The 25,398-nt window shown below is 42.6% G+C and overlaps 3 protein-coding genes across 4 annotated transcripts in view; 2 read left to right on the top strand and 1 right to left on the bottom strand.

Annotated features, from left to right (window-relative positions):
• The window catches only part of kcnh3 (potassium voltage-gated channel, subfamily H (eag-related), member 3), a 145,519-nt gene extending 141,331 nt beyond the window's left edge, over nucleotides 1-4,188 (top strand). The window contains exon 15 of the mRNA XM_071483864.1: nucleotides 10-4,188. Within this exon, the coding sequence (XP_071339965.1) occupies nucleotides 10-975 (966 nt within the window). The 3' untranslated portion in view covers nucleotides 976-4,188. The remainder of the gene's footprint in view (nucleotides 1-9) is intronic.
• A 1,472-nt stretch (nucleotides 4,189-5,660) lies between these two features.
• On the bottom strand, nucleotides 5,661-20,264 carry armc8 (armadillo repeat containing 8). Its single transcript, XM_071483889.1, has 22 exons — nucleotides 19,953-20,264; nucleotides 18,291-18,367; nucleotides 16,432-16,503; nucleotides 15,000-15,142; nucleotides 14,804-14,901; nucleotides 14,599-14,691; nucleotides 14,420-14,500; nucleotides 14,248-14,323; nucleotides 14,030-14,120; nucleotides 13,867-13,927; nucleotides 13,551-13,751; nucleotides 12,293-12,388; nucleotides 12,105-12,187; nucleotides 11,831-11,912; nucleotides 11,576-11,662; nucleotides 10,825-10,917; nucleotides 10,379-10,528; nucleotides 8,809-8,904; nucleotides 8,516-8,611; nucleotides 8,267-8,339; nucleotides 7,200-7,293; nucleotides 5,661-7,102 (listed from the first exon to the last, which is right to left on the bottom strand). The coding sequence occupies exons 1-22, from the start codon at nucleotides 19,995-19,997 to the stop codon at nucleotides 7,069-7,071; spliced, it is 2,022 nt and encodes a 673-aa protein (XP_071339990.1). The 5' UTR covers nucleotides 19,998-20,264; the 3' UTR covers nucleotides 5,661-7,068.
• Nucleotides 20,265-20,838: 574 nt separating this feature from the next.
• Nucleotides 20,839-25,315, top strand: dbr1 (debranching RNA lariats 1). 2 transcript variants are annotated; one of them, XM_071483905.1, is made up of 10 exons: nucleotides 20,839-21,001; nucleotides 21,841-22,055; nucleotides 22,144-22,268; nucleotides 22,353-22,433; nucleotides 22,515-22,600; nucleotides 22,698-22,922; nucleotides 23,035-23,112; nucleotides 23,213-23,358; nucleotides 24,176-24,966; nucleotides 25,053-25,315. In XM_071483905.1, exons 2-9 carry the CDS (start codon nucleotides 21,859-21,861, stop codon nucleotides 24,939-24,941), a joined length of 1,704 nt encoding a protein of 567 aa, XP_071340006.1. In that variant the 5' UTR covers nucleotides 20,839-21,001; nucleotides 21,841-21,858; the 3' UTR covers nucleotides 24,942-24,966; nucleotides 25,053-25,315. The 2 variants fall into 2 exon arrangements, with proteins under 2 accessions (XP_071340006.1, XP_071340001.1); XM_071483900.1 differs by having other exon boundaries at nucleotides 24,176-25,315.
• Nucleotides 25,316-25,398: the final 83 nt, after the last annotated feature.

Below are 25,398 nucleotides of genomic sequence, written 5' to 3'. Positions count from 1 at the left end.
ATCACACAGATGAACAGTCTCTCTAAACAAGTCTCCAAGCTCACCCAGGAGCTGCAGGAAATGACACGCCTGCTCAAGCCCCTCCTTCAAACAGCTCCACAACAACCAATCCTGATGACCATGATGCCAAATTTAACCCCGCCTCCTAGCAGTGCCAGCCAGCTGTCAACAAGCACCTGTCTTGCGGTGCCACCCCCTGCCGTACCTTGTTCCCCCCAGAGACCTGACATGAATTCCCTGCTGGACAGTGGAGACACAGAAGGCGTGGATTTGCCAGGATGCCTTCTCCCAACTCCTCACTCACTGAAAAGGCCTAATTCATCTCCCTCAGCACCACCACAGCCCCGGTCCAAATCCCTCAGGGGCCCCGTAAACTCCAACCTTCTCTCACCTGAAGATGGTGCTGCTGAGGGATCCCCGGTCCTCCACCCTTCCTCCAGTAACGGGATATTTTCGCCCCTGCTGCTGGACCAGCCTCCCCTGGCCTCTCACACCCCGTCACCTTCCCTCTCCTTCTCCATGTCTCTCTCCTCCTCACCATCCATTTCCCCCTGCCAGGGCCCCCACCTGTCCCGACCTGTCAGCTGTGCCAGCAGAGGCCTGCTCCCCCCCCCTCCCTCCCAAGACACCCCTCCTCCCCCATCCTCCCACTGCTCAGCTCCCCCATCACTCTCCTCCTCACCTGGAGACCACAGGCTGAGGACCTCCCCCTCCATCCCTCTCATACCCCCCACCCTCTCCCTCCATCCCTCCACCCTCTCCCTGCCCTTGTCTCTGGACTTCAGCGCAAGAGGAAGGCAGGGAAACACCCAGACTCCACCTTGGTGTCGGTCACAGCTGTGCCACAGGGAGGCCAAGCCCATCACTCATCCTCCCCAGGAGCTGGAGATGCAGGAGTGGGGACGACAGGTGGAGGAGGGGAGATCCTCCACGGAGCACATCAGCTTCATCGATGAAGAGGAGCCCGCGTTATGAACGGGTTAAAGCGGAGTAAAAGTGAGAGGTGACAATAAAGTAGCAGAGAATGAAAGAGAGAGAAAAAGCGGCACAACAGAGGTCAGATCAGGGAATGTGACGTCAGGATGATGGAGCGAAAACCAGACAGCTGGTCCATTTCACACATTAAAGGACAGACAGGTAACCAGAGACACACCTGGGAGGCCAAGATGCAGCTATCAGCAAATCAGTGTGAAGGAGTACTTTTCTACACTGACACACCACAGAACTACAACAGCACAAATTGTCTTACAGTATCAAAGCTGCAGTAGCTTCAGTCGACCCACGCAGCCGCTGGGACTCACAGGACCAGAGCACGTCTTCAGCACCGGCTCCATTGCTCTCTGGAGCCTGACACACCTCTTTCCAGCTAACTGAAACACACAACTCTTGCTTTTTAAACCCAGCATGGATGTCTCCGTCTCTTGAAAAGGCAGGTACAAACACATATATCTCAGCAGGAGACATGTCTTTTGCCCAAACTGCACTGGGACTGGGAATGTAAACTCTCAGTTCAGTCTCAGTCACGTCAGATCAGGTCACCTCACCTGTTGAGCCAGTCTATGGACCTGTTCAGACCACGTATTAATGTCTGTCTCAGGTCATCCGATCACAAGTGGACAGCTCTGAGCTCAGGTGTGAACGCACCAAAGACGCATTTGAGATCCCTCAGACCACATTCAGAGGTGGTCTGGGCCACATTCTTTTAGCAGTGTGAACAAAGAATAGAGCGCCACAGAAATGAGTCCTAAAGCCTCGAAATTAGTTAGCATTTTAGCACTTCCTGTTCCCTCGTCCCGAAGTCTCTGGGTTTCTTGAATGGGTTTTTGGTTAGATGTCTGAAATAAGTTCTGTGGTTAACACAAGCTCAAGACATTTTCATGTTTTATTCTACGACATAAATACATCAGTAAATACTCCAGTCCTGATTTCTTTAAGCTTTTACATCTGTTAAAATAGGCCTGACAAGTGTCTAAATGAGACGACAGAGGTTGTCGAGGACGTTAAACATCATCACATTGAACATGAAAACTGATCTACTCACCAGTCCACCTTTACAGCCTCGCTGTGTTTCTACTTGTACTTTTATCACTAACTTTGTCAGAGGAAAGGTTTTACTAGAAGAGCTCAGAGCTAAATCAAACTATATGTTTGAAGTTAAGTAGTGAAGTCATGTGACCGTGGTGCAGTTGGTTTTTAGCCTAACACTATCTTTTCACTGCTGGTGATTGTATTAAGGCTTCAAACATCATAAAGCGATGTTCATTAGTGAAGATTATCCTGCTGAACAAAACCTGTCAGTATCATAAACTGATGTTTGTCAGAGTTTATTTTCTTCAATGATCCAAAAGACAATGTAAAAATCCCTGAGGGAACCAGGGTGACGGTAACATCCGGGTTAGCCTATAAAAATACTCTGCCACAGTCTAATTAGTCCGGCAACAGTTTCATCATGAACGGAAAATATTTGAAACAAAAGTTATATGTTTCTTTGTCTTACTTTGGTCAGTGAAAAGAGGACCTGCAGTGGTCAGACAGACAGAGGGAAGGCATGATTTGTAGATCATTTAAAAAAGGATGCTGGTGTCAGACACCACTCATCAGGCTTGAAGAGGAGCGCTGCTGAGCTAAGTGGCCCCCAAGAACTTCCCCCTAATACCCCCAATCACATTTTCACCGTAGAGCTGTGAGCAGTGCATTGGTTCGCTCAACCTCTCTGTGCCCTGCTCCCTCTCTCTCTCACTCCCACCTACACACACACACACACACACACACACACACACACAGACAGCAGACCTTTCTGTTGGATTGGTTGAAGACAACAACACATATCTGTTTATTTGCATATAATATATTTTGGAGCTGTTCAGTTGTGATCACTGAAGACGCACATTAACACCAGGTCTGAACAGGGCCTAAAGGGATTATTTTTTAAAGGGATGCGTTTATCTGCCTCTGGGCTGTTGGAGGTAAACACTCATCGACATTGAATCATCTCCTCAGAGTCATAAACGTGCCTGTCACTCACAAAAAAAGATGTTTGAATTGGTTTTTAGTGTTGTCATTTTCATACTTCCAAAAATATATATTTCCGTACACATCTGGATCAGTGATTGTGTCGTGTGCCAAAGATGAAAAGCAAGATTTATGGAAGAAGTCACAAACAGCACCAGTACATCACCATTAATCACCATCATGACTGTTTACAACCAGCCTGCCAGATTGTAGAGCAAACTCCCACATCACTCCTGAGCTTTAGCCATCCAGCCATTCGTGCCTTCTCCATAATAAAGACATAGACTTCCCTAAAGTTCTTCACCTGTTCATTACAGGCAAGCATTTGGATCAAAATTGACATAGAAAGCCATCAACGCCACCTACAGAGAACACTTGCACCTTTATCTAAGATGTAACTGAATCTATTTATTTATTGAGGCATGTATTTATTTATTTTTGTCGAAGCAATGAGGAAATATTTTTTGCACATCTGGGAGATGTAACAGAAACAGGCTGGGGAGGGAGGTTTACAGTTTAAATATCTAACTCCAGACTGAGTGTCACCTTCCCAATTCTTATGTAGCACACACACACACGGAGCATATCCTGAACATGCACATGATTATCATCATCCACAAGCCCTTTGCCAACCACTGAACTTTATGCTGGTACGAGAACAACAGCCTAACTCTAAAACTACAATACCCAGGCTGCATCACTATGGAGGCCTCAGGACTTCTGTACATTTTTTCTTCTTGCTTTGGTGAGGTGCTTTGTGCACCATGTTACTTGTAATATAGACAGTCAGATTTCTGGTTTCTATTTTCTGTAACGGGAGCAGGGGAGGGACGACCTGGACTCTTTACACTGAAATACAAAGATTCACCGAGCAGAGCGCCCATCACTGTCTGTGGAGCTCTGATCCTGTGGGGTTACTCTGGGGTGGGGGTGGGGGGTGGGTCTTGGGTACATAAAAGGGTTTTAAATCAAATGCATGACACAGCTTTTTTTTTGCATGAGGAATGTGCCTGCTTTTGAGGTGTCGAGGGGATGAGGGCTGATGGGAGTCGACGGACTGCCCGCTCTGTTGGAGGCTGTTGGGTTTCAGATGTATTTTATTAAAGACTGCTGTTACATAAAAACTTTACCAGGATTACATACTGTACAACAATAAAGAAGTGTTGTTTTGTAAGATATCAGACTCCTGTGCTACTCTGGGGAAGCCCCAAAAAATAATGACCAGCAGATGATGAACCCAGAAGTTCTTCTCACAATCTGGATGGACATGTTTTGTCTGCTTCCAAAAAAAAAAAAAAAAAAAGAAATATATAAACCCATTTGCCAAGTTGTGACTGCATGTCCTGTAGAGCTGCAATGATTTCTTGATTAATCAATAGGCAGCTAGTTTGATAATCAAACAATTGTTTGTCATTTTTCAACCTTCTCAAATGTGAGGATTTGATGCTTTTCTTTGTCACATGATTATGAACTGTTAGTCGGTCATTTTATATTCAAATCGAGTAATTAATAGAATAATCGTTAGTTGCAGCCCTGATTTTCTGATCCAGGTTGTGGGAAATGACAGGTCCTTGCTCATCTTTGTTAAATCCAATAAAATTTTACTGCATGATTTATTATAAAATATTTAAGTAGCAATATAGAGAAATATAATTGATTAAAGAAAGGTTATTATAAATTTAAACAAAACATGTTATTTGCAACAGCCATCTTTGTTTGGATTAGAAAACAGAGCTGCTGAGTTTTTCAGAGACACAAACTCAGACTAGGCAACCATTAGTGGGAAGTGCACCAAATGGGAAGTGCACTGTGCTTGTGTACACTCAGTTGCCAGTTTATTAGGCACACCAGGCTGACACTAGTGCAGTCTAATGCAACAGGCCTGAAGGGAATCCTCCTTCATGAAGGTTATGATGTTCAGTTTTTGTTGAAACTGTTAAAGACATGTGGATTCAACTTGAGGCTGCTGTTACACTGACAGGTGTTCCTATTATTCTGTCCAACCCAGTTACATCAGTGAGGGTAGACTAAGTAACAAAAACCTCCGTACAACACAGTGCAGTTCAATAGCACCAAAAACTGCATCTTCAGCAATCAACTGCTTTAAAGGTCCCATATTTTACAATTAAATTTTTTTTTTTTAAATTCATTTTTATTTGTAGTTTTAAGTAACAAAGGGCCTTGGGGCGTGGCTGAGTGCAGTGACAGCTTTGTTGTGACATCACAAAGTTCCAGAAGTCCTGACAGCTGGTTTTAAGGCTCAGTGTCTGAATACAGGCTGTGTGCATTTCTCTGTGGACTGAGGCTTTGATACTTTCACAGTATTAATATGGAACCTAGACCTGCTTTATAATCAAAAACACATGGACATCTACCTTTATACAATATGGGATCTTTAAAACACATTTGTCCTTTCTTTAGATCAGGGGTGCCCAATACATCGATCGCGATCGCCCGGTAGACGTATTGGGCACCCCTGCTTTAGATGATGTTGGTTAGAGGATCAGATCCCCTGAGAAGCGACAAAGCAGAGAGAGAGAGTGTTAAGCTGGATTTGATCTGACTGTAGAAGCTAAAGCACAGGACTCAATGCAGCTTTGACTGACACTTGTTTTTAAGGTGAAACAAACGACACAACACAGAGAAAATCCTTCTTCAGGTCTGCATATATTTTCAATGATAACATTCATTCTATCAGAGCTTCAGTAAGGTTTGAAATGTCAGGGAACAACACTCTAGAAATATCCTGAAGGGAGAATAAATTATATAATTAGAGGGATGAAACACAACATAGCACTTGATTCTGTCGCTGTGGATGCACTTAGTGCTTTCATCCTCCAGGGCCCAGTCTCAAGTTGTTCTTCCCTCCTTCTTTGCCATCTACCCTGTCCTCCACTCACTTCTCAAAAACACACCAGAGGAAAGAAACCCAGGAGAAGCTTGGGAATTTTCATTTATCCCTTTTGACAAACGCATGTAAAAGAGGGACTGCAGAGAACAAACATTATCCGATAGAGGTGTGAGGATACGTGTGTGTCCTCTAATTTCTGGTGTTGTGTGTACTCATGCCTGTTAGTAACGGGTCAGGTCAGAGTAAGCCCTATCAGCTCTGGAACTACATTTCCCATTGGGATTATAAGGATTTGGACAAAAGTGACAGGCTCCAGTGCACACAGAACCACAACGGTGAAGAGAAAAGAAAAAAAGAAATCAGGGGAATTACATTTCTTTTCCTTATTCACCTCTACAGACCATGTTCACAGTCAGATACGTACTGGATTCACCGCACTGTGCTGACAATCATGGTTCAGAGAGGATGAATGAAAACAAACGAGAGGGTCAGGGAAAATAAAAATCCAAAAATATATATTTATGTTTATATTTATATATATTTATATATTTACGAGGTATGTATCCACAAAAAAAAAAAAAAAAAACACCCAAAATTTCAAAATAGGCAGTCTGTGTTTTTCCAAATGTGTCCTTACTCAAGATGCCTTAAGGAAACATTAATATTAATCGTAATATCATTAGTTAAAAATTAAAAAAATAAAACTGGGAAGCTTTGCTGTCCAACAACCGCACTCTTGTGTTAAACCTCGTAGTCCGGTCCTCTGAGACCTGAATCTCCACGATCAGGAGTCCAAAAGAATCATGGCGGCGCTGGTGTCTGGCTGCTGCACTCCAAAGAAAGAGGAAAACCTTAAATCACAAAGTCCAAAAAAGGAAAAAATTCACTTTGTCCTCGAAGGAAGAGAAAAAAAAAAAAGAAGAAAAACAAGTGAAACCCTCCGAACCATTGATTTCCCAACAACCACAATCTCAGAGTCTCCAGGATGAGGTTTGGAGCGAGCAAAACTTTTTGAGGTGGTGGTATTGGGTGGTGGTGGGTGGGAGGTGAAGGGAGGCCAGCCACAGGTCCAAAACAAAAGGTGTCTTTGTGCAACAAAACAAGCCTCAAGATTGAACAAAACATTAAACAAAAGAACCAATGGCAGCTGTCCCTCCCGGCGATTGTTAGTTAGGCTGGCAGTAGAGGATCTCTGCTCTCTGTAGTCATGCTAGGTACTGCTGCATCGCTGTCTTCGCCCTGAGACAGAGACACACACACACACACAGTCAGCCTGTTCAGCACTCTCAGTGTCCAATGAATAATCTTCTGTGTTTTATAGTTTGTTATGGCCCACCTGTCACTGAGGTTGGGGTCAGAGGCCTGGGTGAGTTTGTGCAGGATGTCCACGAAGCCCATCTCCCTCAGCTTGTCCTGACGCTCCTGAGACCCTGGTGATACACGAAAAACACAGAGAGGAAAATTAATTTATTCCAACAGCTAGTATTTCATTTCAGCTATTTGCTGTTGAAAAAGAATAAGGTCAGGAGTTCAGAGCCCAATAAGGGATATAAACAGCTTCTTTAAACATTTAATCCACCATAATGTCTGTTATAGTTTTAGTGCAGACAACAGAGTTTACTCTGCATCTAAATGAGATGTATCTAATTATCATCCTGAGCAGCGGACACATGATCTGATGTACTGCAGAGGCAAGAACAAGAGGAGATCTGTAAACTGAGCAGACAGTGCAGATGGTATCCTCACTCTGCAGAGGTGTGTGTATTCAGATGATTGCAGAAAACCAGCTTTAGCACTCGCCTCCTCCATTACTGTATATGTGGTGTGTTGCAGGTGTCCATGGTGCACTGAGCGAGGCAGAGCTGCAACTAAAGTTCACCCGCAGTGGTAAACAGTATATAATGATTTGTCGATCAATCAAATCAAAGGACAGAGAATATATTTATAGAACTGATATTACATATGATTTATATCAATTAACCAAGTCAGTTATTTTTCAGGCAAAAAGACATTAAAAAAAATGCTGCAGATTCTTTAGGTTCCAGCTTCTCAAATAGCTGCTTCTCTTTGTCACATACAGTATACAAAACTAAAGTAAATACCTGTGGGCTCTGGACTTTTTGTCCGAAAACAAGAATCCTGAAAAGTAGTGATTGGCATTTTTCACAATTTCTTGACATTTCTCTTGAATAAAATACAATCTGCAGATTAATCAAAAATGAAAATAATTGTTATTTGCAGCCCTAACACTGCACCCTTGGTTTCACTGTAATGTAAGTGCACCTTCAGACCTACAACATTGCAACAGAGACGACAGAACTTTCCCCACATCCCTCTTCCTCCTCTCTCTGAACCTGGCCCCTTTCTTTATTCCTCTTTTTACTTGTGCGGTGAGTCCCTTACCGTCCTCCTCGTTCCAGATGAGGTTTGAGATGCAGAAGGTGGCAGCGAGCTGCAGTTTCACATTCGAATGCCCCTGAAGGAACAAGCAACAGTCAGAAAAACAGAACAGCCTCAGTAAAATGACTATAAATAAAAACAACCAACAGTGTGGTCTTCAGTTGGTACAACATTACTACTTCAACGGCAAACATGTGATCTGATAAACAGGGAACAGGGATGAACTACAGTAGATGTTCTGATAGACAGTACCATGTAGTATTTGATTTTCTGGAGCATGTCGTCATTGGTCATGATGAGTTCCTTGGCGGTGTTGCCGTCGGCGATGTTGGCCAGGATGCACAGCGTCTGACAGATGAAAAAAGCTGTGTTACATCACTGCTGTTGTTTGGACACTATTTCTCTCATGTTCTTCCAATTCTACAGACACCTCGACACCACTGGACGTGCCCTGTAGTCGTGTCTGTAGTGCAGCTTTTCATGCAGCTGTGGCTTGAATTCTGTGTGAAAGCCACTGGTAAGCACGAGGTGGAGGGAGAGCTCACCTGTTCTTTGACCTCTATACTGTGCTCTGCTTCAAGGATGAGGGTCACTGCCTGCATGATCTGCTTCCCATGAGAACTCATGATCTGGTCAATGTGCTGACGACGTGACCGAGAGAGAAAGCAGCAGAGAATCAGTATGTGAGCTGTACTTTAGATTTCTGGATTATTTATGCTAATTCAGCACGTGCTGGATCACATGTCGTCGTATCTGCAGAGTAGGTGAGAAAATATGGAGCAGTCAAGGTCGTTAAGGTGAGTTACTACAACTTTACTGTGACACGCCCTGAAAGCCCTGAGGCGACTCTCTGACCGCAGCACTGAACACAGCAGTCTGCATACACTCAGTGGGTATACCTGCACAATCCACTACAACAGCTCTGCCATTCACTTTTTGTTGACAGGTGATCATTGTACTTTATTATCAGGGTTGTACAGGGAAAGGTTTTCTAATGTTAAGTTGCCTAATGGATGTAAATGTGATGGACAAAATATTAGAAACATCCTAAAATATGGTGCAATTCAGTACAACCACTATGTGGAATTATCACTTTTCTGTCAGTGTCGGCTAAAAATTGAAAACTGAGCTGTTGTAATAGACAGCATTAGACTGTACAGGTCAGAGTGGCCTGTTAGAGTACAGACATGTCGTAGCTTTTTTCGTAGTTTTCTTTGCACACACTACAATGTTTTTCATGGATTTGGACAAAACCACTGGGCCTGTCACTGACTACATTCTGTTTAGTATATGCCGTAGGATTGGTTAAAGGATTAAAGATCCCATATAGTATAAAGGTATATGTCTGTGTGTTTTTGATTATAAAGCAGGTCTAGGTTCTATATTAATACTGTGAAAGTATCAAAGCCTCAGTCCACAGAGAAATGCACACAGCCTATATTCAGAAACTGAGCCTTAAAACCAGCCGTCAGGACTTCTGGAACTTTATGATGTCACAATAAAGCTGTCACTGCTCTCAGCCATTCCCCAACCCCCGCCCACCTGGACCCACCACCCAACCTTGCAGGATTTGTTTTCTTTGAGTGTTTACCTGAAATCTGGTATATTCTTATTTGATCACTCAGAAAACAGTCAACCAATCAGAAGAGAGGGTCAGATCCTTTCTTCTGATTGGCTGACTGTTTTCTGTGATTTTTCTGACTTGTTGTTACTACAGCTCCAGAGAGAAGCCTGAGAGAGGAGATGTAAAACTACACTGTATTGTACAGAGGTTTTTGTTACTTAGTCTACCCTCACTGATGTAACTGGGTTGGACAGAATAATAGGAAAACCTGTATGAGTGGCCTGTATCAGTGTAACAGCAGCCTCAAATTGAATCCACGTCTTTAACAGTTTCAACAAAAACTGAACATCATAACCTTCATGAAAGAGGATTCCCTTCAGGCCTGTTGCATTAGACTGCACTAGTGTCAGCCTGGTGTGCCTAATAAACTGGCAACTGAGTGTACACAAGTTCTTAAAACCACAAATATATCTTCTTATGGATATCAACACTTCAAATAAAACACAGGAAAAGTGTAAAACATGGGACCTTTATGGCTGCATTTGTCTCACCGGGCGTGTTGAAAGCAGATTGCGCAGCAAACCAAGGGTCTTCATCAGCACGTTAGTGTCGGGGTCCGACAGCAGACGGAACAACTGTTCTGTACCCAAACACCGAACAATCTCCACCTTCACCTTCTGATCGGCCTGGAACGCCATGTTCTGAACACACAAGAGTTTTGTATTGAAATAATCAGGGTGTAAAAATGAATTCATGGATCTGTCATTGAAAACCCAACTTTATCTGCACTAGTTTAAACGTGACATGATGGACAGTGAGTGTTTAACAGTACAATAAGAAAAATAGATGATGTAGAAGATGACGAAATAGAATCTTAACATTCACAGTCCTTGAAACCAAGTCACACATTTAGTGATCTCTGCAGGATTCTGGTGGGCATAACACCTACATGTTCAAAAGAGGGCTGTTGAGGTAAGACTTAAAATCCTCCTCTTACCATCAGGGCCCAGATCCCGTTGACCCTCAGTGCAGGACTGTCACTCTGGGTCAGACTGCATAGTAATTCAATCACCCCTGACTCCAGGATGGGCTGCAGATGAACAGAAACAACTCATCTCAATATTAAACCTGCAGTTTTTCCCCCACTCAGGGGCAGTGGAAACAAGTTCTGAACACATCGTTGACATATCTTTACTGTATTTAAGTTAATTTACAAACCAAGCAGGTACAGAGCAACATGGTCATTCATTTGGATTCATGTCTCTGTCCATCTGATGAATCTCAGTCCTGCACTCCCTCTCTTTTTGCTCTGTGTTTGGTCTCCACCAGCTCCTGAGGGAATATCTGGCTCTTCAGCTGCTAAATGCTGCACTGTGTTCAGCAGCTGCTCTCTGTGTCTGTTACTAATGAGCAAGTAGGGGACAGTGGGTGTTTTTTTTTTTTTTTTTTTTTTTTTTTTTAAAACAGCCGTTTCTCTTTAAACTGTTGTCTGCTGCAGCTGAAAATGATGCTATGAGAGCAGTGACAGTGAACCAGAACAGTAAAGTTATGGTCCAGACAGATAAACAATGAGCTGAAACTCAATGTAAAGCTCCATAAAGCTGAGGGAAGCTGCAGAGTGAAGTGATAATTCTGTCACATTGATGTCACGCTGTCATTGATGAATCCTTTTTATACATTGATTGTAGCCACTTTTAAAGAAATACAACCTAATCTCCTCATGTACAAGTGTGTGAGAGTGTGTGTACCTCTTTGCTGGGTGAGAACTCCAGCAGTAGATTGCATAGTGTAGAGGAGGCCATGACCAGAACTTCATCTGGGGCATTCTGCAGCAGCTACATACAACACAAACACACCGTGTTACTCGTTATTCATTATTTATTTTCACATTCACACACCTGTCCACATCCAGCCTGAGAGCTGCTCGAGTAACGTGACAAGATGTACAGAGAAGTGCTTTGCTGTGTGCACTCAGTGAAACTTTAACTTCAGAATCCACTAACCTTCATGAGGGGTTTCCACACTGCGTGGTCGTGGAAGCTGGTCCTTAGCTGTTGCACTGATCGCGAAAGACTGTGAAGACACCTTGACAAAAAAAAGACAAAGTATGAAGAGACAAACACTCACACTCAGAAGAAGCTTTGATCACATTATTTAGCAGAAATTCAACCATTTCAAAGTTAGGTTTGATGCATCATCCAGATTTGATCTTAGTGAGTCATCACTAGAGTGGGAGGACGAGGGAGGCAGCTCAAAGAGACGCGCTTCACATCGTACCTGACGGCCGCCAAACGGACTTTAATGCTGGATTCCGAGAGGCCACTGACTATCCTGTCCATCATGTTCTCCGTCTCTGTGATCTGAAGCAAAAAAAAAACACATAAAAGTAGGGGGTGGGTTTAAGAATAAACATGCATGCACGAAATTACATATACAAGCAAAAAATACACCTGAGGAGATGTCACCTTTTTGCGGATGTCTTCATCGTTAGAGCCTAGTGAGGCGTAGAGTTTGAAAGCAGCTTGTCTCAGCTCGTGTGCATGTTTCAGGTCATGGTCCAGCTGCAGGTGACAGACAGGAGGTGGACTGGTGATCAGCAAGTGAAAGAACGTTTTGATAATAAACAGTACATAAAAAGGAGACAAACAGCTGAGCTTTCAATTTCTAATGATACATTTTGATCCATTAAACACATTATTCATCACACTCATTGACACCACTTATTAACTGGAATCAAAGCAGCAATTCTGGCTAAAAACTACACCAAGCAGTTTAGCCAAATCCAGTCGAAGCTGAATTTACTCAGCTGCTTCCTGTGGTTGAAATATGTTCATTTTAATGAACTACCTTTTGGCTATTTAGTTTGTTATATAACATAAAGAGGGTAGTAGCTAAATCCAGTCACGGAGAATATAAAAAGCTACTGTAGTCTTGCTGAAAGGTCATGAGCCTAGCTTAGCCTTCATATATTTAAATGTACTGAATTCTGATTTAATTTATTATATTGATTTCAAGGTTATTATTAAAAACTGTAGATGGAAAGCTACTTGTACAAAGTTCACCCAGTCAGCCTGAAAACATTAAAACCCTTTCTCTCAACTGTAGCTGCCTTTGTAGGGCAGCACTGACTACATCCACAAACACTGAGGATTACTTGGTCATAGCTGATTATAGCAGCGTAACTAGATTGGCCACAATGATATCTGGAAATCTAAGCAAAAAAAAAATCAGCTCTAGTAACAAAGAGCCTTTAATTTTCCTTATTGAGAAAAATAATTGTGAATATTAGTTTTAGCCATGCTATTGGTACGGCTCTAGGGATTTAAATGTTAGTTGGTCGGCCCACTACTTTGGTCCAGATTGAAATATCTCAACAACTGTATCAGATGGATCACCGTGAAATTTTGTTCAGACATTCATGGTCCTCAGAAGATGAATCCTACTGAGTTTCACCATGAGGTCGACATTTGTGAGTTTAGAGAAATGTCTCAACATCTGTTGGATGGATTCAATACCTTTACTTCAGGATAAACTGTCATCACTTCCTCATCCTCTGACTTTTCATCAAGCATCAGATCAAAATTTCAATTTGCCCAACACTTTGGTTTATGACCAAATACCAAAACTAATGACACTCCCATCAGCCTCAGCTGTACTTTGTGCTAACTGCTAATTAGCAAATATTAACACGCTAACACGTCTTGCCCAGGCCCTCTGACCCACCCTCTTGATGTCAGTGATGGCGGACACAGAGCTGGGGTATTTAAAGTAGTCGGCCAGCATGGCCACCAGGTGGTCGGTGGTGCTGGCAATCCTCTGCAGCTCCACATCGGGCTCCATCAGGTAGGCCAGCGTCTCTGCACCCTCCACCCTCTCCTCAAGCAAATGCTCTTTACTGCACATCCGCACCAGGCACGGCAGGGTCTGAATGAAAAACACAAAGTCATATGTACAGTTAATAAAAAACTGTTGTTGATATAATATCATAATTATAATGCTAATGATGAGTAGAGGTGCAGAAGTCTCAGATAAGCCTCACCTTTAGGACTATGCAGCTGTCATCCGTCCTAATGGCACCTGCTCGACACATGTACGTTAAACTGAGACAGAAGGAGAAGAGGTCCCATTAAGAAAAAAGTATTGAGGAAATATATTCATATATTACTAATAAATAACAATGAAGAGGAGTTTATGTTACTCACCATTTGGCTGCTGTTAGCTGCATTTCAATGGGTTGATCCCTTTGCATCATTCTGACAAATACCTGAGAGAGCAGCTCCCCATCCACCAGCACTGACAACAAAAACCATAGAGAAATGATTGATGAGGAGAGGAGAGGAGAGGAGAGGAGAGGAGAGGAGAGGAGAACTACTCAATTCAATTCAATTCAATTCAATTCAATTCAATTATTACTACTCACCATTCACCAGTGTCATAGAGACCTGAGTGTTCTCATAGGCCAGGACTGAGAAACACTTTAACGCCTGCATCCGGACCTGGAGAGGCAATGACATTAAAGAATACAATGACATGACTTGGAACAAAAGTTGGGTAAATAATGTTTATCCAATGACAGAGGCACAGCCTTATACCTTATAAGAGGGTGAGATAAGCAGAGGGGCGATGTTCTGGATGGCTCCGTGGTTGAAAAGAACCGTCTGGTGCTCTGGGGTCTGTGGACAATAAACAACCAGTGAATAATGAATAGTGGTCTGGCTCCAAGTGTGCTGGACTCCACTGTGCTTGTGTGTGTCCAAATACCAACAAATACCTTACAACAGTGGGAGAAGATCTGTGTGATGTACTCCTGCGTTCTCTGTGAGCGGCTCAGTAGAGACATTAGATGGGGAATCACAGTGGGATCCTAAAAGGAGAAAAAAAAAAAAAACAGACAAATGTGGTAGTCCGCACTCAGTGTTGTCCAAAATCACATTGTTGCTCAAGTGTACAGCAGGAACATGAATGAGACAACCTACAGTATAGAGCAGCTGCACAGGGGTGACTGGACTGATGAAGACCGTTCTGAGGCATCGAAGACAAGCTTCAATGAAGATCAGGTCTGGACACAAGAGACCTGTGAGCACAAATCACAAGTGTTATTTAGACCTGTGTCTCCAAACAAGTCAGCAATGCTGCTGTCCTCTGCAGTATTTGCGTGTGTGCGTGCCCAACCTTGAAGAAGTGCAGGGATGATGTGACAGTCCACCAAGGACTTGATGTTGTTCTCAGTGCCCATGGCTAGGCTGCCCAGCACCACGGCACACTCGGTCCGCAGCTCCAGACTGGACGAGCTCTGCTGAAGCAGGTATAGTAACCTGGAACCAATAACACACACACGCAAGATTTTTATGAGTGACTTTAGAATATATACAGACACATGTACATACAGCTCAGATACACTTGTAAAGAACACATGGTGTGTTACTGTGATTAATAATGAGCTATAGGAGGGGGCGAAACGCTGAAACAAGGATTTCTCACAGCTTGGGCAAACATTGGATGTTTTCACTTGGATTCAAGGAAACTGAGTAGACTTTGGTGGTCAAAGGTTAACGGCATAGTGACCTTACAAGATGTAGTTTTGGCATAAAGCCAATGCTAAGGTGCCTTAAATCTGCATCCTATCTAATGACCATCAGGGGGCGACTCCACTGGTTGTAAGAAGAAGTCTGATTGTATTGAAGTCTATGGGAAAATGTCTCTACTTCTCACTGATTTATTACCTCAGTGAACGTTTTCCTGATAAGTTTATGGTCTCAGTCTCTAGTTTCAAGTCTTCAACACAACATGATGTTCATTTTTTAGATTATGGTCCATTTAGAAGAAAATAGACCATAAAGCAAGGTATGCATTAGGGCGGGACTACTGTGTGATTGACAGACTGTACCACACTCTCACTCCTCCTCAGCTACACCTTCTCCTCCAAATATGGTTTCTTCTGGTTTCAAAAAACCAAGATGGCCTTATGAACGCAATATCTCCTTATTGCCTTGATGTAACTTCTTCTAAGTTTCATTCACTTGAACAAACAGACTAGATTTTGGTGGTCAAAGGTCAAGGTCAGTGTGATCTCACAAAACACCTTTTAGCCATTACTCAAGACTTCACACAGCAAATATGAAAAATTTCACACAAATGGTTCATATTTTATATGACTCTGGATGAACACGGATGCAATCTGAAACTAGTCTGAGTGGCAGCTCCAAAATTGCAAAAGTTGCCTTTTATAATCCAGTAATCATGCTGTGTAAACAGCATCTAGATATGTCACACCTGTCAGATGGATGGATTTACTTGGCAAAGGAGAAATGCTCACTAACACAGATTTAAACACATTAGTGAAAAAAATGTAAGAGATGTAAAACCTAGCAGAAAAAGTTTTAGATCTTTTATTTCAACTAATGAAAAATGGAAGCAAAAACAAAAGTGTTGCATTTACATTTTTGTTCAGTATAGTGATATTGGCTGAATTTAGCTCTTGTTAGCTTTACATCATTGCATCTTGTGTACCAGCAATGTCATGCGTATCACTTGAGTGCACTTGAATGAAAATCAAGGGTGAGACAGTGTAGAAACAGAGACAGAAAGGTGCGCAGAGACGTACCTCGGCACAGCTCCGAGGACGATCAGATTGGCCTTCTGCTTATTGTTTCCTATGACAGCGTTCTTCATGTCACTGTGAAGTCATGGGCACACAGATGAGAGGTCGCTTCATGGTCATGTATTTGGAACAACCGTGACAAATTCACTTTGCTAGCATATTGAAAGGATGAGTCGATATGGTAACACTTCAGATCATGGCCCATACAGCATCATATTTTCCAAATTACAGTGTTGTAGAACAGTACTGATACATACATGTGGGTACAAGGGAAAAGGATGTGAAGTTCGGAAATAAGGGTGTAACAACTACAGGGTATCTATTCTAATATTACAGGGCACAGTATGACCTCCTGAAAAGCAATCTGACATTTGTGTTCCGTAACTTCAGATCTTGTTCTAGTTCTAAACAGTTTTCAGCTGTCCAGGTTTGTTGGGTCTGTGTCCACTGCAGCATCAGGTTTCTGTTCTTGGTGACTGGAGGAACCAGACATGGTTTTCTGCTGTTGGAGCTCATCCACCTCAAGGTTCAAGAGCTGCAGCTCAGTTAATGTTTTTGTTTTTGGCTCCATTCTAAATGTGAAAATCCCAGGAGATCAGCAGTTTCAGTGATGCCACAGTCAAAGTCACTGAGATCACTTTTTTTCCCTGTTTGATGTGAACATTAACTGAAGCTCCTCACCTGCATCTGCAGGATGTTATGCCCTGCACTGCTGCCACATGACTGGCTGACTGGAAGCATTGCAGGTGTTTACAATAAAGTGCTCAGTGAGCATGAATCAATGCATACTGGTTACTGGTGCAAAAAATTTGACTAACTGGGAAGAATTACGGTGTACGCTATTGGACCATGATCTAAAGCCTTACTGTTTATATACTGCTGCAGCAGGTTGTAACAAAAGGAACTTTTATTCTAACAGAACAAAAGTTCACTTTAAGTACAGAACAATATGTTTCATTAAAGACATATTTCACCCTGTGGTGTCCCTTGATGAATAAGATTAGTTAACAGTAGTAAGACAGTCCAGAGATTTGTGACAGTATGTAACGCAGCAGAAGCAATGAGCTAGATCATCTAAGGAGTTAAAAAGACAGCAGACAGACAGAGGTTAGCCAGAACGATGTTTCCTAATTGGACCAGAGAAGGTTCACATTAATCAGATGTACCACATATTCTTGTAGGTAACAGAATGAGCCCCAGATCATATCAAATAGCAGGTGAGTGAGGCTAGTGGAAAAGTACAGCTGTAGCAGGCCGTCAAGTCAGTCAGGTGCTCGGCTAGTGGAGCGGTACAAGCCGTAACCAGAGCTAGTCTCCTCACAAGTTAAAAATAACGACGTAATAGTCAGAGTCCAGTCATGACAGAGAGTGAGAGTGAGAAAGAGAGTTTGGGGGGGGTGGCGGCATGAAGTCACAATGGACAGTGAAATGCATTTTGAGATGAAAGGCTGTACATGTAAACGTAGAGGTCATGCTCCTACAGGAACACCACCATCATGGGTAATGTTCCATGTGTGAAATTCAAAGAGGTAATTCTATTAACAAATTTAATCTACAACCTGTGAAAGACATTTCAACAACACCAGCTGGCTTAGAGGAAGAGTGTGGCCTTTATTCAAATAATGCATGTTTAGCACAGGACTTTCATCAGTGTTCATGAAAATAAAATAAAAAAAATAAAAAAAACATGTGGTATAGGGACTAGCTGAATAAAGTCCACACTATTCCAGTAAGCTGGCTGGTGAAATAGCAAAAGGCCAGGTTGTCATTTACTACAAAAGAGTTAGTTCAAAGTCCGTATATCATACCTGTACCTGCAATGGGGAAGACAACACATGCAAATTAAGTGTTGTTGGACTTACATGACTCCCTGCAGCACTTTCTGTGGGTCGGGGTCGAACAGTCTGTCAACATAATGACGACTAGTGGCAGTGACCTCCTGCATGAGGACAAATGTAAGACACACATTAGTGACAAAATTCACTGACATGAAACTTTCCCAGCTATCTGTCCCTAACTCAGTTTCTCTCTCTCTCTCTCTCTCTCTCTCTCTCTCTCACTCTCACACTCACACACACACACACAAATAACAAATATGGTGTACAGATTTTGAATGCCTTACGACCCCAATTTAAGAGCAAATTAGAGTTAGAAAGCAGAGAGACACAGCCTGATGATCTCTAAAATTGTAAAATTAGGATTAAGATTGTTTCTGGCTGAAATATCAAGCTCTTCAAATATTTGAAAAACAACAGAATTTGATAATTTAGCTAAATTAAATTTAAATTGTCTGTCAACACAGTTGTACACACTGATATATACAACAGCATCCATGGCTGCAGGATCCTTCAACAGCTGTTACACATGGCAACCAATGACTGAATGTGACACCAGAAAACTTTGTTTATATCACTGACAACTTTAACCAGAACCTCCCACATAACCACAGAGGAGTAAACCTCATCCAGCTGACAACATGCTACTGGCTTCTGGGGCCAACATGGTGCTGGCAAGGTGCTCAGCACATTCTGTCCCTGCATAAACCTGCCTTTACAAAACTGTTTAGAAACCAACTTTGATATGCATTACCTATATTTAGCGTAAAAGTGTATAAGGCAAAAAGAGGACACAAAACAACGGAGCTTCTCGTGTTCAAAAAAGGGGAAAACGGCCTTATAAAACAAAAGCTATCACATTATCTCACAAGGTCTGTGTCAGTGTTCTTTCTGCATGGACCTAACGTGGGGGCGTTTCACTAGTGCCCTCCTAAGTAAGATCGTTTCCGCTGCCAATTCAATGCTAACTTTAGCTAAGATACACCTAGCGGCCGCTGTCACCTGCCAGAGTAAATTACAATACCAAAACTAACTGTTTGCTAGACTTTAGGCTGCTGACAGAGCAAATTTTACCTTGTGAAAACTCATGGGGGTGGGCACATAGTGAGTGAAGCCTCGCTAGCTTAACCGTATGCTAGTGGTTAGCTAATGTTAGCTATATTAACATTGTTTGCTATTGTAATTTAGCAAGCTGCAGCGATTGCAGGCAAGTAACATCAAATGGTTGGAATAAACAGCTCAGTCCTGCAACTTATTTTCCACTCTGCATTATGCATTTTTTTTAAATGTGTTCGGATTGTTTCAGTGCGAACAGTGGTGACAGCACTGTCACTTAGCAGTTAGCTGCTAACTCATTCCGAGTGACACTGACAGCTACTTCAATCGTTTGATTTTGTTTACTCTACACACCGACGGGGCGAACGGATATTAACCACACGCTTGCCTTCACATGGTCGGAACGTTCCCGCCCGCGCAAGCAAGGTCAGAATCCAAACCGTTCTCGCCAACAGCTACGTAGGCGCACCGCTACAGTGCTACATGTTGCAAAGCCTTTAACTTAGCTTGCAGGCTAACAGAAGACACAAACCTTCACAGTTTGACTGATTAAATTATATTATCCACTCACTTCTGGAGTTAGCATACTGTAAATCTCACAATGCTACTTGAAACTATGAGAGTGACACTCACAGACAGCACACTGATGCGGAGAGGGGCCTCCAACAAGCACGCCATCTCTCTTCCCCCGATCGAGCGCCCCAATCGGCGCAGCACTCTGCAGACACTCCGCCCCCCAGAGCAGCTGTGAGCGGCTTTTAAAAAGTAACTGCAGCTCAGTCGCGCAGCTCCTCGCTAGCGTTACAATCAAAACAGGTAACTATACTCCTGTATGGGCCGAGCTGTGAGTACAAGCAGCAGATATACAAGAAGAAACAACAGCGCTAAGTTGGCGAGCTGTCTGACAGACCGTGGATTTGTCAATGAGGTAAATTTTGTTTATAAATGTGACGTAGTGATGTCTCCTTGAGTTAGTTTCGACACAAGAACTTGTCACATACAAATCATGTAAACAGATACAAAAAAAATAAAAATTGTTCTACATAAAAGTGTTTATATATCCATATATCCATACAGTGATTCCTGAATACTGTATGGATATATGGATCCCATAACATTTTTCCAGTTCCACGTATGTGTCAACACTTACAAGTATTCATCTTGACTGATAATGGACTCCCCTTTTGCACTAACACTGTAATTGTAATGTTCTTTTATCATCTGGGCTTTTGTTTTTAATTTTTGTACTCTTGATATGTTTTCCCATTATGTATTTCTAGCTGTCACTATTGTTCATTCTGATTGTGTAGACCAAGGTTGTGCTGATTCTTTGATATTGCTGTTCACAAAAAACTCTAAACATATTTGGGAAAGAAAATAAACGTAAAACTACACAGTGTGTTGCAGATATCACTTTTGCCCCATATTTACTAAACAGCAGATAAACGTAAATTAAAATTCGCTTAATAATTCTTTTGTAGAATCTACTGTCAGTGATCACAGACGGTTTGCTTAAATTGGTGACGTACCGCGCATGCGCTGTGGGTGACAGACGCGAGGTGGGAAAATTCATTCTTTCGTGTCTGTGCGAACCCGCAACATAAACATGATTTTCAGAAATATTTTGTAAGTTTACGGGGCTCAAAACCGGACACACACGCTTCAGGTCTTCATTAATCACCGTAAGTGCGCAGTTTGTTAGCCTGTTGTGTTGTGGTGTTCTTGTGGGAGAAGTTTTGCTCCTGGGTCGTTTCAACACGATGTAACCTTATGGTCCATTTTATTAGCATAGCTAGCTATTACTCGTTCTGTTTTGTTGCTGATTAGAACAGTTAAGTCGTATTAAAGTAATGAATTGTACCTGGAGCTAACTACACGGAGTAGACTACATATTGCAAAGGCCTTGTTGACACGCATGTAGCTGGAGTCCCATGTGTCAGATGGATAACATGTTCTGGTGTCACTCTTGTGCAAGTTTACAAAGAATCCCTGAATATTTAATGTGTTTAAAGTGGTGTGCAGGTTGGCTTATGCTCCTGTGGCTTTCGGTTCTCAGTGCAATTTGCTACAGAGGCCTTTATTCATTCTAGGGCTGCAACTAAGAAATGTTTTCCTTATCGATTAACCGACCGATCATTTTCTCGATTAATCGATTAGTTTTAAAATGAAATGTCAGAAATCGGCAAAAATACCCATCGCAGTTTCCCAGAGTCCGAGTTTTATGGTATATGATGAAGAAAAGCATAAAATCTCCACGTTTAAGAGACTGGAATCAGCAAACGGTCATTCAGTTATCAAAATAGTTGCAGAGCCGTTTTCTGTCGATCAACTAGTAGATTAATTGACTCATTTTTTCAGCTGTGCCTGTCATGACTGATACTTATTAGGGAGAAGAATAGCATGGCCAGTGTTTTGAACTTTGGTTGTTCCCCTGCTGATCACCAAAAAGGTACAGCAGGTATCAGCATCTCAAAATAACCAAGCCTCGCTGTGAATGTGATTCTTCTTTGGGAATCTGCAGCCTACCTGTCTGTGCAGCATGAAGATTGCAGTAGAGGGCTGTTGCCATGGGGAACTGGACAAGATCTACGAGACCATCAGCTATCTGGAGAAGAAAGAAGGGGTGAAAGTGGACCTGCTGCTTTGCTGTGGCGACTTCCAAGCAGTGCGAAATGAGGGGGACATGAAGTGTATGGCAGTGCCAGCCAAGTACAGAATGATGCAGACCTTTTACAAGTCAGTTTTCTGATATTTTCTTATGTTTCAAAAAGTATAAGATGTGAGTGAGATCGTTTAAAGCTTCTAATGTTACTGTCTGTTGCAGATACTATTCTGGAGAGAAGAAGGCTCCCGTTCTGACCATCTTCATTGGAGGGAACCATGAGGCTTCGAACCACCTGCAGGAGCTTCCCTATGGAGGCTGGGTGGCACCCAACATTTATTATCTGGGTAGGGACCGACAGATAAATGTGATTATTCAGTCTACCTGCCTATCTGGTAATTCCCAGGCTTGACTTTACCGTATGTCCCCAGGTTATGCTGGTGTCATTCGCTACAAAGGGATTAGAATTGGTGGCTTATCTGGAATCTTCAAATCACGTGACTACAGAAAAGGTGAGGTTTTTTTTTTTTTACAGCCTGAATGATTGAAATTATACACAGAATACGAAATGATAACAAGGAATGCTCTTTAAGGTCACCATGAATTCCCTCCATACAACCCTGATACTCTTCGAAGCGTATATCACATCCGAAATATCGAGGTGTTCAAATTAAAACAGGTAAATATCAGCTTGTTCTCTTGCACACAGCTCAAAAGACTGTCCTCTTATTTATTAAACAATGTGTTTCAATTCATAAATGTTTATTTCCAATAAGATCCAGATGCCCATAGACATTTTCATGAGCCATGACTGGCCTCGTGGAATCTACTACTATGGGAGCACAGGGGAGTTGCTGCGAAAGAAGAAGTTTCTGCGTCAGGAAGTGGAGTCAAACACTCTGGGAAGTCCTGCTGCTGAGGAGCTGCTGGCTCACCTGCAGCCCAGCTACTGGTTCTCTGCACATCTTCATGTGAAATTTGCTGCCGTTATGCAGCATCCGGTGAGAGTGGCAGTTTATCAGCAGCATGCTGTATTACTGCTAATGTCCTTTCCAGCCAGTCATCTAATCTACAAATGTATTCCACCAACTCAGTGAATTCTCTTGTCTTTAGCCTAAAGGTAATGCTGCCCCACGTGTAACCAAATTCCTGTCTCTGGATAAATGCTTGCCCTATAGGGAGTTCTTGCAGGTGAGAGTATGCTTTGTTGTTAGATATACGCAGATCAATTCTAGTTTAATGTGTAGGGACAATAGTCCTAAGCAATGATATATAAACACTTGTGTTGCAGATTGTGGATGTTCCAGAGAGACCAGGCTCATCTGAGGGTCTTGAGTATGATCCAGAGTGGCTTGCTATTCTGAAGGCCACAAACAGTCTACAGAGGACCACCCCTTACCCCTGGAACCCTCCAGAGAATAATGGCCTCCACGAACGGTACACAGAGAATCAGACACACACTTCTATACAAATGTTTGGCCAAGCCTGGATGTATTTTGTTGATATTTGAAGTGAAAAGAAGCACATACTACTCCTTAAAATGAGCTGTTAGTCTTAATGCACTTCTGTGTACAAAAGTTTGGGCACCTTGTTATGTCAGTGCTCAGAAAGCACACTTTGGGAGATATCACAGCTTGCAAATGCTTTTTATAGAAGCTAATAATCTTTCTATTCTTGATTTAGGAATTTTTAGCCACTCTTTCAGCAGATCACTTCAGGTTGAGATATATTTTTAGGCTTTCCCTCAGACACAGCATATTTAACATCTACCCTCAGATTTCCAGTGATGTTCAGGGCAGGGGACTGTTCGGACGCTTCGTGTTGTGCTTCTTGACGTAGTTCATGGAGGCTTCTGAGGTCTAGCTTTGGATCATTGTAGAAATCAGCCTCTTTTCTGTTTCACTTTGTGAATTCACAGTTATGACCAAATGATCTTAATAATGTAGGTACAAAAACGATATACAAAGACACCACAGAGCAATACACTCTAGAAAATGGTTATTTTTCTCTGATTATCTGGCAGTTGCCACCACAAAGCCTTTCCTCTTTTTATATTCAGTTTACCACCTTCAGACAAAACAAGCTGGAAACAGACAGTGTCCAGAATTGATGCTTAAAAAAAACAGTGACTAGTCAGTAATCTGACTAGTTTCTGATAATTCCCTCTCATACTTCTGCAGCTCACTGTAACATAATGACCCCACTGCTTGGGTTCATGTTGTCTTTTATGATGTGGCTTGTCTTTATCCATCAGGTGGGATTTCACAGCTTCAGAAGCAGCCATGATGCAGGTGGTGGAGGATCTCAATGGTGAACTCGCCATCCCAGACAACTTTAGCCGGACTGTGACACCCTACAACCCCAACAAGCCCCAGCCCCACGCCACCCCCAGCTGTAACACCAACCCTCAGACGACCGAGCTCTGCGCCACATTAGGTCTCACAGACATCTACGCCCAGGTGGGGCAGGGGTCTGATGAGCTGAGGACAGTTCAGGGCAGCACTGGAGGAGAGGAGGATGATGATGAGGATGGAAATAGTGTGGGAAGTGTGGATGAGCCTAGCGAGTATCCAACTGACACTTCAGGATTGTCAAGTTCGTTCAATCCTGATGAGATCACCATAGAGGATGAGTGGGAGGAAGAAAGAGATGAGGGAAAGGAGTCAGATGCAGAAGTGAAGGGAGAGAAGCTCTCTGATGTCCCCGTAGCTGAAATCCACACCCCCAGCCGTATGGTTCTGCCAGAGCCCAAATCTGATGTCTCACCCACTCGCCTGTCCCACCTAATGAACCTGCCGCCTCCCTCCCACTCCACCCCAGCAGCAGCCGCTCGCTCTCTCTCAGGAGCAGAAAGGGAGGGACTCTGTGTGGGCGGGGACGAGGACGCCTCAGCTGCACGGATCTTAAAACGTACCAGCGATGAGACTGGGGATCCTGGCAGCAGAGGCCCGACTCCCAGAATCAAACGCAGGAACCAGGTCATCTACACAGCAGTGGATGATGAGGAGTGTGAGGATTAGGGGTCAGGGTGAGATAAGGCAAAAGGTGAGGACTCATTCCATACCATGAGTTTATATTAATTTGTAAAAATTGACATTAATTTATGTGTTTACTGCCTGCTTTTTATACAGCCCCCAACATGAGCTTTACCAAGCAGAGTTATTGAAACGTCCTAACAGCAGGCTGAACAAGACAAAGGAGCATTAGTTTCTACAGAAAGATAATTCCAGCTCTGAAAATTCTTCTTTATTAAAATGTGATTGCTTTTTTTATATATTTTAATCAAACCGAGAAAATTTTAGAGAACAGATTTTTTGAGTTCTGTGTTTAATTTTTTTGTACATGTTACTTCAAGACAAAAGCAATGATTAAAGAGGCTGGTAAATTAAAATAATCCTTTTTAAAAAATGAATAAATGCCATCATACACCATTGTACAGCCACTTGGCAGAACACTTCAAAGGGACTAATAAAAATG

The sequence above is a fragment of the Trachinotus anak genome, unplaced genomic scaffold, assembly GCF_046630095.1.
Source record: "Trachinotus anak isolate AG129_WGS33_773 ecotype Australia unplaced genomic scaffold, CSIRO_AGI_Tana_v1 ptg000001l, whole genome shotgun sequence".
In the NCBI taxonomy this organism is placed as follows: domain Eukaryota; kingdom Metazoa; phylum Chordata; class Actinopteri; order Carangiformes; family Carangidae; genus Trachinotus; species Trachinotus anak.
This window is presented reverse-complemented; position numbering and strand designations above follow the sequence as displayed.